Here is a 12,787-nt window from a genome sequence, read left to right on the forward strand (position 1 = left end):
ATACATTTAACCTGTGGCATTATATCACTATCAGGACTGCCTATGGGTTGTTAGAAGTATCAGCTACAACAAAGCATTAATCTGGCATGACGTAGAATACCGATCGGGTGCTTAATCAAGGAGATGCAGATATTACAGAATACACGTCAGTGATACCTTTAATTTCACAACCTACGAATCACTCACGAGGGACAGCACATTTCCACATTGTTTTCAACCTGTGTACCTAATACACTTCAAACCTAAATATTTTGTAAGTATGGTAAAAAAGAAACAAACAAACAAAAAAAAACCTCGTAATTAAGGCAGCTTGATACAGTCCCAATGTTCTCTTACTAGTGATGTAGGCATCTTAAATATTAAGGCCTGTGTACCTAACACACTTCAAACCTAAATATTTTGTAAGTATGGTAAATAATAATAATAATAATAATAATAATAATAATAATAATAATAATAATAATAAATAAATAAATAAATAAATAAATAAACTCGTAATTAAGGCAGCTTGATACAGTCCCAATGTTCTTTTACTAGTGACGGCATCATCTTAAATATTAAGGCCTGTATTCAGTATTAAGGGCACCATCAGCAGTCCCAAACATATCAATCCTGTTAAATCAGCACTACAATGAGACCAACATGCTGTAAAGTATTTTTTGTTTTACTTAGATGCATCATGATGTTACTCATTTACCCCTTTGACTTTGACTACAAAAATCCATACATTCATAAATAAAAAACCTAAAACAGAAAACTAAAATAAAGTTACATACATTAGCTACAATTGAAAATAATAAAAATCATATGGTATAATAGTGTTATTAAGTATGTATCTTTATATAACACCAACGACTATTTGCTTGATTAACAGTAAAAAAAAAAAAAAAAAAAAAAAAAAGGTCCCTATCACGTGATAAGGGTGGTTCACTCCCCCGAGAGAGCTTCATGTTCACCGGATATTATAAGTTGTTGCCCCAGAACAGCCGTCATGTGATTGGATTCTCGTATTTGCAGAAAAGAAGGGTGGAAGAACCCGAGGAAAAGGAGCAGTTATTTCTCCTTCAGAACCCGAATTAATTTTTTTTTTTTGTATTTGTTTACCGGGAAGAAAGCTGGATATTGAATTCGTTTCGCTTGGCAGATAGCCGAGATCCAACACCGGACACCATGGGTTGCTGTTACAGCAGCGAGACTGAGACCACGGAGCAGGTATTGGGACACACAGACAAACAGATAGATAGTTGTAAACATTAATTGGGTAATATAGACTAGGAGAGAGAGGAGCAAGCTGCAAGTGACGTGAGCTGAAGAAAAAATAGGTATAATAAGAACATAATGTCAAGGAGACGCATGTAAACAACGTCGGCGATATAGAACACAGACAGGGAAATATCATAACACGGCCTGGGTGAAGGGTGCACAGTAAACAGCTACTGGGGTGAAACTAGCAACTTTGCGATTATTGGACAGCAGAAACACAAACTAATTTTACAACATGGACTTGAGAGAGATAGAAGGAGATAGATTTGGGCAGTTAAGAGACACACCAAGGGTTGACAAGACGACAGTTGTTGAATGTGTCATTCACTGTTACGACCTACGTCGCACGTTACTGTATTGTGGTACACCCTGTGACATTCATTGGGTGGCGGGGGGGACATGAATCTGTCACAAGAGCCCAACATAATCACACAACAGATAAAACCACAGAAGTGATCAGTGCATCACAGTCCCATCCAGATTTGAAATGTACAATAAAAGAAGACAGTTATCAAATACATTTTAAGCACTTTCCACAATCCACGTTATGGTTGCTAGGCTACATTTTTTAACTGTGAGCCACAGAGCAGTCTAAAAACAGGAACTTACAAGTCAACTGCACCCACCACAGTGTGTCATGATATAGCCCATACAAAAAAAAGGAAATTGAACTATCACATGTTAGGACTGGCTGATTTTCATTGTATATATGATTTTGAAATAAATTGATCAAGGTTTAAAAATGCTTTTGCCAATATTGTCTAACTGTAATTGCTTTTGTAACATTGTCTGTGCATCCCTTATTCTCCTGTTCATCTAGTATATTTTCCAAAATGCTGATTTGTGTCGTTTTGTTTTTAGTTTTGTATATTTTGTCACAACAGCTCTGTACAAGCATAATTGCAAATATTTAACTCTGCCAGTTTTAAATTCTTATTTAAAAAAAAAAAAAAATACTTATACTTTAGCATTATATCCACTGGCCATTTAATGCTGAGACCGAGAATATATCAGCATGAACTACAAACCACACAGCTCCTGTAGCTGAAATTAATGGCACACATGTTCTGTCTTGTGCTCAGGATTATCTATGTCAAATAATACCTTGTGTAATGGCCAATTATAGTGCAGTCACCTGCACCATCAATAACAAAGATTCATAGAGAACCACAATGACTTTCATTCTCATCAAAGCAGTCATGAGAGTGTTGCTGGCTTTAGTGTTGCAGCTGAAAATGAGTTTGACCCAAACAAGAGAATCATGTAAATGTAAGTGCAGTAAATTATAACAATTAAGGTGTCTCTTCATTTATCTATATTTCTTTAGGATCGAGAAGAGCGAAAGCCACTACTGAACCCAACCTCTAACCCACCCAGTAAATCCACCAATGGGACAGAGCGGAATTCAGCAAGCCTTCCCTCTGCCCGGACAGATGAGCAGGCACTCCTCTCTTCTATCCTCACAAAGACAGCACTGTAAGTATTGATCTGGGCAAATTCACGAATACAATACCGCTCTTATTTTCACTGTTATGATGAGTAGATAGTGCTAGAAACGAGACCCTCTGTTCATCCATAATAAACAGATGTAGTGTCAACTCTTAAAGCACACCCACACATAGTGTTTTCATTGGTCAGTTGGAGCACTATCCGCCCAGTTGAGAGGAGCATAGAGAGTGTGTCTGGGAGTTTCAAAGTGTGCTGATAATTCTTTTGCTGTTGTAGATTTAAGTATGTAGGCATTGGACAATGTTTATGTGTGTCTTTTTGTAGCTAATTAAAAGGACTGAGGTTATTCAAAGCCCTTATATTGTCTTATGTAAGGAAGGAATCAATAAAGTTGAAATCAGTCCTCTTCAGTTGTGCAAGCATATTTGTGCCTAATTTTATTTCTAAATAGCATTTAACAAAAACAGTGAGCAACCTTAATGGTTTGTAAGTCAACTAAGCTTCAACCTAATTTAATGTGTTTTTTTTTTGTTTAGTTTTTTTTATAATTAGAATCACTTTTCCCCTTGTGCTTGCACTTCAGTTCTGCATGAGAAATCCCTTCTTTTTCCATTAGTAAAGCCAGAGCTACACTTTTCTCAAATTGAGGTGACCTAGAGCTGAATTTGGTTATCGGGTCAGGCTCACATGGCAATATATAGCTTTAAAAGTAGTAAAGAGTAGAAAAGTAGGTTATGTTAAGGCTGTCACAGCTTATCAGAAATCTAAATCAGGGACTGGGTGGAAGTTTAATTAGTTGATTTAAATACAAATGTAAAACAGGGATGGAGCAAAGACCAGGAGTGGAAAGCCCAAACTTTGGACACACGGACCTAAAGTATGGCTAGGTATTTCAAGATTAGTGCTAATCAGGGTGAATGAATCAAGTTGATAGAGAGGAATGGGCTGGTTCTAGTAAAACTGATTTTCTGTGTGTCCTTTTGCAGGAATATAATTGATGTGTCTGCAGCAGACTCCCAGGGAATGGAGCAGCACGAGTACATGGATAAAGCCAGACAGTACAGGTGAGCCTGGCTTCCAACATTGTGTTAGCATGTGGAAGAGCTTTTAGCTGATTTGAACATTTGCTCTGAAAACAGTGCAGAGTTATATTACATTCTATAGTTCTGTGATGCAGGTAACCACTTTTATCACTCCCACTCTTTAGCATTACAAATAATTTCAGCAAGTAGTCTATCAGTAAAATCCTGATTTAAAAAAAAAAAAAGGTTTAGAAAAAAAAAAACACCACAAAGAGCAAAATTCAATTTTTGTACGGAAAGTACAGACCATAAATTGGAGTTCAGTTCACTGGATTGTTAACCTTTTGCTCATCTGCAATTAATATTGGAGAATATATCTTTTTTTTTAAATTGTTTTGTCGCACAATCTTTATATATCTTTATTTCTAAATCGGTTTCAGTTCTGTATATTTCTCTTTAACACAGTACAAGACTGGCAGTGCTCAGTAACGGCCTGTCGCAGAAAAAGCCGGCTCCTATGCCCTCCTTAACCAGCCAACCTCATCAAGTGCTCGCCAGTGAACCTGTGCCATACTCAGACATACAACAGGTACAACCGCTTCCTTAGTTAAGAAAGTTTTGTATTAGTTGTCAGTTGCGCTGCTTACCAGTGATGTTCAGTCCCTCCTATAGGTGTGCTTGGAGAGGTTCCAAATGTGCAGTTTTGAAAGACGCATGTTAAAGCAAATGCATGCATTTTCATTTTGAAACATCAAAACTCTCAGTTCCATGCCTTATTTTCAAGTTGTGTTGAACTTCTTGGACAGTGAACTGTTTATTTCCTGACATTAACAAACCAGCTGCTTCTCCTATTGACCAACATGCTTTCTAGCCTGTAACATGCTTTGGTACCAATTATCATGTTTTTAAATCAAAATGCAATAACATTTGACACCTCTATAGCCAGTGGAAGTGCAAGATGGGAATTCATCTTTTTCTCTCTTTTTTTTGTGCAGGTTGCTAAGATCGCTGCATATGCGTGCAGTGCACTTTCACAGATAAAAGTGGACGCGAAGGAGGATTTGGTTGTGCAGTTTGCGATTCCCTGATCAGCTTGGGGAGACTCTTCTTACTCTCCCTCAATCCCTGTCCCTTTCTCTTCCCCCACATATCTACCCATCCCTCCATCTCTCTCTGAGATTCCAGCAACACCACCACAGTGCATCAACAGCTGAAGACTTGGAAACTATAATCTCTGCTAACTAGAGGTCAGCTCGTACCGATCATGACCCACAAACTCTTGAGCTTTTCAGGACTTGTGTCATAAAGGAAAAAAAACTGGGGACTGCTGCTGTTCAATAGCATTATTAACCAATTTAATCTTAAAAAATAAGGCTTGAATTTTATGTGATTATTCAACTGATTTTTCAGTGCCAGAACCTAAGAATAGATCGCCTCCAGTGAGTAGTTTATTAAAAAGTAAAAATAAATAAATAATTAGGAGTGACGGCTAGGGGGTCTAGTGATGCCTTTCATCTAATAAAGGATGAGCCTCAAATCTATCAAGGTGAAATTAGTTTGGTGCTCTCATCAAAGCTCTCAGTGGACAGCAGTCATCACAAAACCACCACACTGCTCAACACAATTTGTCACAACACAGAATGGAAGGCATGGTTTTTCAGGTCAGGATTATTGAGGAACCTGGGCAGTTCTTTGTGGAGGAGTTCCTATAGTGTTAGCCAGTGTCATTTTTCCCTTCACCTTGTGTAAGCACTAATCTTTCACACGCACTAACGGTTTTGCTGATTTCTGTCACTAATTCCTCTCTGCGCTCATCGTTCAGTATCGCCACCCTGTCCCAACACAAAATAGGAAATAAAGCTCAGATCATTTGACTCATGGAAGTAAATTGTAACGATATGAAAAAGGCCTTTGTTAGGTTGTCAGTTTTGTAACTTATGAGCTAGCCCTGTTTTGTTTAAGCTATATGTTTAAAGTGGTCTTCAAGTGTTATTCTCTTCTCCATTTCATTATTTTTCAGTAAACTGAATAAATAAGCCAGTAAGATTGACCCCCCTACGCTTATTTTGTTTAATCACAAATAAATGAGAGACCAAACATAAAAAGTGAACAATTCAAGCCCTAGTTTATTACATTTGTTTTATGTATGGTAAGATGATTTATAGCTTTTTATTCAGAAAAGACCACCTGGAACACTACCTATATATGAACACAGTGTATCAGTCTCTTTCATTTTAAAAATCCTACACGCAGAACTATAGAAGCGATGTTAATGGAACAAAAAACACATGATCCGAACTCAACTCCTAATCACCTATGGTAAAAATGAGCAAGTGGTGGATTTTGAAACAGTTTAGTTTCTAAATGAATATACTTGAAGAAATGTAGATGTATTTCTTCATTTTTTCTTTTAAAAGTATTTATGGACACTTGTATTATGTCTGTACTGGTGCGAGCAGATCTCTAGTGCAAAATGAAGCACTTTTTGGAGCTTTAAAGGGATGAACCTTAGGACTTCTGCAGACATTTTTATTCTGCTTCTTGCTGTGTGCTATTAGTTTTTTTGTTGGTTTCTTTTTTGTTTTGTACTTTAATGTAAAATACTACCTGAATTAAGTTGCCCATACTCTTAGGCTAACAACAACAAAAAAGCATTTATTAATAAAGGATTCAGTTACTATCATTTTGTTTTCTGTTTATTGTAATTATGCATTAAAGAAATATTTGTAAGATATGTTGCTATACGTCTTTATTACTAAATAGGTACATGGAAATGCATTCAGTTTTCCTGAATAACTGAACTCTTACATTTATTTGAAAGAACAAATAAATGGCTCTCTTTGGCCAGCCCAGTTAACTTAATTAGATGTTTCTTCAATACAGTGCAGCATTTACTTTGCACAAACCCCTTATGTGTGCAAATGCACTGTTGACACTAGATTGCGCCATCAATGCTTTTTTTTTCTCAGTTTTTCCAAATGCACCAGCACAACCTGTACAAAATACATTTATTTCTTTAATTAATAAAGGAAGAGCTGTACAGCAATGATGTATTGTAATGTATGTTGCAATGTGAAATGCTGTACATTAGATTTGTACATCCAAAAGGATCTACAATCACATTTCTCTAGGTTAAAAACTGCAACATTTCATGTTCAGTACTATATCATCTTATATGGATATGCACCTCCACTGTATTACACGGTCCAAGACTGGTATAATGTATGTGTTTTTGTCATCTGTTGCAAGTTTATCCAGGTAGACATTTTGGGCCAGGTTTATTAAGGTCTTCTAAACTGTTTTACACATCATTATATGAAAATAAAACCAGTGGATTAATCAGTGGGTGTTTGCTAGTAATTTTATTTTTAATTTTCCCTTTGGTGAAAGAACTAGATAAATGTGACCTTATCTGTTCATAGGTAGCCCTTTATGAACATGCAGGATTTCAAAGACCTCCTTTGTGGGCTGGTGTTAACACTGTATTGTGCTTCAATGGGGTTTAGCCTCCTTACAAAGGAATTCAAAGATATATTCAAATAAATAGTAACTCAGCTTGAGCTTTTTACTTTGATCTCCTAAGTCCACATGTTTTAATAAACCTTTTTTTTGTCCTCCAAGGTAACTCCATGTATCTTAGATTTTGCAGGGATATCTAACAATAGGGGTACCAGAAAACAAACCAAAATAGTTCACAAAATACAGCACCTCGCAAAACAACAACTGGGGTTAGGCATTATACTGTATGTCTAAAATGTCACACAGAGCCACTTGACAAAGAAATGAGTATGCAGAAATGTCTGGGAGAAGCTGACATTAAAAAAGAATATTTGTTTTGCCATTTGACACACTGATTCAAGTCTATTTAATTAGGTGTTAAAGTTTAAGAAACGTGAGTTTCTATTAAGTCATAAAGCCAGCATGTCCCCATGCTTTAACCCCCTTATTCAATCCATGTCCTCTCAGTGTAGTTTGAGGTGTTGCTTTCTGATTGGTTAAGTGGACGAGATGGTCTGTGATTGGAGCTACACATCAAAGTTCCTCTTGGGTCGTTTCTGTTGATTGAAGCCTCTCCTCCATATCGCTGCAGTGACCCGGTCCTGCTTGGTCACAGCACTGAAGTCTAATGTTTTTAACTGGGGCAGTGCCGACATCACATAGTTCCTCAGGTCACAAAAGAGACACAAAATCAATAAATATTTAGAGAACAGGAAGACAATATTACTAAGTACCAGCTTTCTAGTGATTTTATTTTATGGTTTTATGGTTTATTCTCCACGGCTACAAAAGAGTATCTTTACAAAATAACACCAACCAAATTTGGGATTAAAATATCCCATGAACAAATGCAATGATCAGGATTCTTTCACTTTTAAATGTTTCTTATAGTTATGAATGCATCCCACAATACATAGAAAACAGCCACTAAAACAGTTTTAAAAAAATCTTAGTTTAAACAATTTTTTCTTAATATGTTGAAATGTATCCTACCTCGGTTTATATGTTACATTGGTCTATTTGTTAAACCCTAGTGGAGAATTACTCTGAACTCAATTTTCTTCGACCTTTTTCATATTATATCAAATGAAAAACATAGAAATTGAATATTTTGAGGTATAATATTAACCAGAAGTTCTCAGAGGTTTTATATTGAGTACGCACTGTTGATCAGATTCCAAGTCCGTTTCTCATTTTATCACTTGTAGATGCAATCTAATACTGCAACCTTACTCTGAGGGCTTGGTCGATTTACAATGAACTAGTGTACGTTTTATAAAAGTGATTTCAAAGGTTTCATTTCTAAAATAGGTTACCTGAATTACAAATCACTGTTGTAACAGCAGTTGATTACTGTCATATATTAACAATACGTGTTTTCTGTAAATCTGTTCCTATATAATTGTAGAATACCAAGGGATTTCCTGTTTACAGTACAGTGATTTTTTTGGCAATGAACTAGGACACATTGTAAGACAGAAAACTACAGCAAATGTCTGCTTTAGGTGCACAGCACTGCCCCATTATGAGCCTACACAACCCAAATTATTATGTAAAAAATTAGTTAACTTACAATATGGTTAATCTATTGCCAGATAATCAACTGTACTGTTTTGATAAGTTTTCTTGTATGGGTGTTTGTTTGCTTCTTGGAAAGCCTATAAAAAAAACCCACTGTGCTAGATGACCTTCCACACTGAAAATAAAATGCCCCCTTTACTCTTCCCTACCTGTATCCTTTCTCATTCTCCATGGGGTTGCCGTGAAGCGTCAGGCTAAGCAGGTTGGGTAGAGCCACCAGTTTGTCCACTTCCCCCAGTGTGATAATACTGTTACCATGGAGATACAACACCCGCAAGTTCTTGTACTGAGTCAAGACCTGGGGGCAGACAGAGAGGATGTGTGACTGAGTTCGTTTTTGGGACTGGATATTCTATAAGGGCTCTGTACTCCTAAAAACACCTGATTGTATGACCAGGTGGTGATTTTACTGAGTGAGTCACTGCGGTACCATTTACATGTGTAAATGGATGACCGCTATATTAAATAGAATTAAAAAGAAACTATAACATGGTTTCACAAGATATCTTTGTGAAGGTCTTCTGTGTTATACGAGCTAATTAGTAGCAGCTAATTACTCATTATGCAGAGAAGTGTAAGAAGTACTAAGATGTGTAAGAATTGTACACATTGGTGTTGTTCACTGTAGCTGACTACGCTGCACTTACATTGTCGATGGTGGAGAGATCGTTGAAAGACAGGTCGATCCAGGACAGCTGGCTGGTGTCTTTTATAAAGTGATCAATAGCCTCATTAAACCCGCTCAGGTCTGGTAGAATGTTGTTATTGAGACGCAACACCCTGCTGCAGACTTTCCCTTCTGGGGTATGTTGTAAGCGCCGTAGGCCTGTGCGTGGCTCCTCTGCCATCGCACCTGCAAGGTGACCGTTGGCAAAACAGGTTAGAGGGACATGTTACTGTTGATTGCAAGTCTAACACACCGTCCTACTTATATGAATGACTTCACATGACAGACGTTAATGTTACCACAGTGTAATGCAGCTCACTGTGCTAACTGATACACATCCTAGGTTTTCTTTTGCTTTTAGTCATTCTGTGAAACAAGCTTTCTGAGTGATAACAGAGCTTAAAGATTAACAACAGTGTAGAAAAGTGTCATTCATACAAAACTTTATTTATTGATGTTTTATTTGATTTTAAGCTCTAAGAATAGCACCCTTCTGTGTCCCTGGCTTAATTACAGTCAGAACACCCCCAGAATGGTCTGTGTTACCTGTCATGGAGTTGATACACTTGAAAGACAAATCTAAAGGGGGGGCATACATGGTGTCTTTATTGACTTTTCCAGCCATGTAGTATTACCTGTAAAAAAAAAAAAAAAGCTAATTATATTAAATTAATACTAATGTCAAATACCATACTTACAAGTATGTTCAAACAATTTTTGGGGGGCTTATCAAGCACTATGATCTTTTAGTGTATATATACTTTATATAAAAGAATTCAGAACCACCTTTCGTTAATTAGAAATAAAAAAATGAATGAACCAATAGTACAGCACTTCACCAGTCAGGGACATGACATAAATGATGTAAAGTTTGTAGTATTAGAACAGCTGAAATTAGACAATGCGACATATAGAAGAATAAAAGAAAGTAAATGGATAAATAGACTGAACACGATTATGCCAGCGGGACTCAACAGAAAAGAATGAACTAATTAACTTCAATAAATATATAACATTTAAATAAATAAACAAAATTCATTCAAAAGTTGTGCATGCTGATGCGCTGGGGAGGCCAAATCTAGACTGATCCTCAGAGCCAGCATTGCATGACATAATAAAAATATAAGTTTATGTAAAGTAGTGTTAATTGGAATTAATACAGATTCAAAGATAGAAGTAAAAATGATGTCACAATATATAGAACACCATTACATCATGTAAGAATAAATCATGAATTTGAATGTAAACAATAACAAGTAGTTGTCATGCCGTCAAAAACCTATAAATACCTCCAATGTTTGGATTCAAACACAGGCTCCCTTGAGAAAGATATGTACAACATATCGAAACGTTGGGCAGCTGGCTCTTTGAGCTAATATATATATATATATATATATATATATATATATATATATATATATATATATAAGAGATTGATATAAAAAAAGCATTAAACATGTTTCCTGAGATTTTGTTTTAAAAATAATAATATGGTAAACTTCCTTTTGTAAAAGTTATAAAGTTCACGTTTGTTTTTTGTAACATTGTAATGTACATCTGTACAAGTAGGCTATGTAGTTATTCTACCCAGGAATGGCTCATTGAATCAAACCCATTGGGTGCGTTAACTGAGCGGCTCAGAGCGAGAATTTTTCAGATCACCGATGAAATCTGCTCTGCAGCGTTCTGCTCAGAGGAAGCGGAACTGAGCATACCGTTAAGAAGGTTATTTCACTGCGCTGCCCTCGGCGGCTCGCTGACTTAACGCGCCCACTGTGTTTACAACACACATACTGTGAGATCCCCAAAATATGCACAGAATGTTACACTTTTCTGTAGTTGTCTAGGTTTTTTTAAAAAAATAAAAAATTCAAACCTCATAACAACATGACGGGTTTTCACAGAAAACAGAAATACTTTTTTTCCGTTAGGTTTATCTTTTAGTTTAAACGCCAAATTCACTGCATATTATTTCACTTATATCATTTCTTAAAATATCACCTTAAAATATATCATTTTTTTCTTACCCCAATTGCACAATGTTCTCTCACGAGCCCCAGTTCTAGACTAACAACAAAGCTCGTCTCCTGGCAACCAGTGGTAAGATGGTTGTGGGAAATGTAGTTTTATTCTGCGCGTAAAGCCGCTTGGGAGATGTTTAATATTATTTGATTTTCATTTAAAAGAAAACATTGAACAAAAAACTAACAAACATACAACAAATAAAATAAAATAAACAATACAAAATGATTATAATAATAATAAAAAGAAGAGAGAGGGGGTCTGTACTTGGACTTTTTATATTGCAGAGGTAACATGATTTAGCAAGATTACTGTGATGATGTCACACTATTCTGACGCCATGGGTAGCAGCGATATTACGATAAGTGAAAATAAATGACACCATGCTTTACTTCTTCATATTTGTAATTATTCTGACACCTGGTTTTAGCTAGTAAAAGCTATATCTTAGAAAGCATTGTTCCAGTGTAGCGCCAGAAAGTGGTACCTCGTCAGAATGTGCACGCTGTGATTCATTGACTACTGCACAAATCAATACAAACAAGACCAACTGTAGCTGACCTACAACATCGTATATGTTTACAATTGTAGATAACCCAGTCTGTTGCTCATCAGTTAAAGTCGCTTTGTTGTATTATGAAAAAAAATGACATTAAAAATAACTTTAAGGGCCAAACTCAGTGCATCGTACCCCGTTCAGATGGGCTTTACTTGTTTTCTGAGCTAAAATCATTTGCACAGCCCGCATAAGTGCAGTTACCCGGTGTACCACCTTTTAATACGTACCACAAAATAACACAACACCTGCTTTAACGCCTGTAATGTTGCTGACACATGTTGTTTAGAAACTTGGCAGAGCATATGTTACATACCTTGTTCACCTTTTGCACGGTGGTAATACAGTAGCAGACACTCCTTACAGGGAACAATTATACATCTATCTAGGTTATGTATACACTATACCATAAAGGATGCTGCTTTTTAGTACTGCAATATATTCTGCCCATGACATTGCAAACATCTTCTATTTGTTGTTGTACTCTGGGATCTTGTAATATTGTTATGCTTCTGTATCACCTCATTTTCAAACTTACTTTTTTTGTTTTGTTTTGTTTTTTAATGTTCAAACATATGAATACAAAGCCGCGATTGACGATCACTACTTATAGAAAGCCTAGTGGTGTGTCACAAAACCCTAACTGCCAAAACTTGGTCTTGCTAACAGAACGGCATCTCTTTACAAACAGCTGTATCATTTTATCTACCGCCACACCAGACTTTGGGA

General features: G+C 36.3%; 2 protein-coding genes across 3 annotated transcripts; one reads left to right on the forward strand and one right to left on the reverse strand.

Annotated features, from left to right (window-relative positions):
* The first annotated feature begins 953 nt into the window (after positions 1-953).
* Positions 954-6,468, forward strand: LOC131737814 (ragulator complex protein LAMTOR1-like). Its single transcript, XM_059029511.1, has 5 exons — positions 954-1,212; positions 2,591-2,739; positions 3,699-3,776; positions 4,200-4,323; positions 4,730-6,468. The coding sequence occupies exons 1-5, from the start codon at positions 1,171-1,173 to the stop codon at positions 4,820-4,822; spliced, it is 486 nt and encodes a 161-aa protein (XP_058885494.1). The 5' UTR covers positions 954-1,170; the 3' UTR covers positions 4,823-6,468.
* LOC117972792 (leucine-rich repeat-containing protein 51-like) lies at positions 5,823-12,710 on the reverse strand. 2 transcript variants are annotated; one of them, XM_059029510.1, is made up of 5 exons: positions 12,597-12,710; positions 10,027-10,115; positions 9,461-9,666; positions 8,963-9,111; positions 5,823-7,898 (listed from the first exon to the last, which is right to left on the reverse strand). In XM_059029510.1, exons 2-5 carry the CDS (start codon positions 10,103-10,105, stop codon positions 7,760-7,762), a joined length of 573 nt encoding a protein of 190 aa, XP_058885493.1. In that variant the 5' UTR covers positions 10,106-10,115; positions 12,597-12,710; the 3' UTR covers positions 5,823-7,759. The 2 variants fall into 2 exon arrangements, with proteins under 2 accessions (XP_058885493.1, XP_034778911.2); XM_034923020.2 differs by lacking the exon at positions 12,597-12,710 and adding an exon at positions 11,508-11,588.
* Between the last annotated feature and the right edge of the window lie 77 nt (positions 12,711-12,787).

Source organism: Acipenser ruthenus, chromosome 8, assembly GCF_902713425.1.
Source record: "Acipenser ruthenus chromosome 8, fAciRut3.2 maternal haplotype, whole genome shotgun sequence".
NCBI lineage: Eukaryota > Metazoa > Chordata > Actinopteri > Acipenseriformes > Acipenseridae > Acipenser > Acipenser ruthenus.

Bases quoted from the DNA above. Each gene is read 5' to 3' on its own strand.
- LOC131737814 (XM_059029511.1), top strand. From the start codon at position 1,171: ATGGGTTGCTGTTACAGCAGCGAGACTGAGACCACGGAGCAG. The intron at 1,213-2,590 runs GTATTGGGACAC...ATATTTCTTTAG, and splicing joins AGACTGAGACCACGGAGCAG to GATCGAGAAGAGCGAAAGCC. The intron at 3,777-4,199 runs GTGAGCCTGGCT...TCTTTAACACAG, and splicing joins GATAAAGCCAGACAGTACAG to TACAAGACTGGCAGTGCTCA.
- LOC117972792 (XM_059029510.1), bottom strand. From the start codon at position 10,105: ATGGCTGGAAAAGTCAATAAAGACACCATGTATGCCCCCCCTTTAGAT. The intron at 9,667-10,026 runs GTAACACAGACC...GTCACCTTGCAG, and splicing joins GTGTATCAACTCCATGACAG to GTGCGATGGCAGAGGAGCCA. The intron at 7,899-8,962 runs GTAGGGAAGAGT...TTGTGACCTGAG, and splicing joins GAGAATGAGAAAGGATACAG to GAACTATGTGATGTCGGCAC.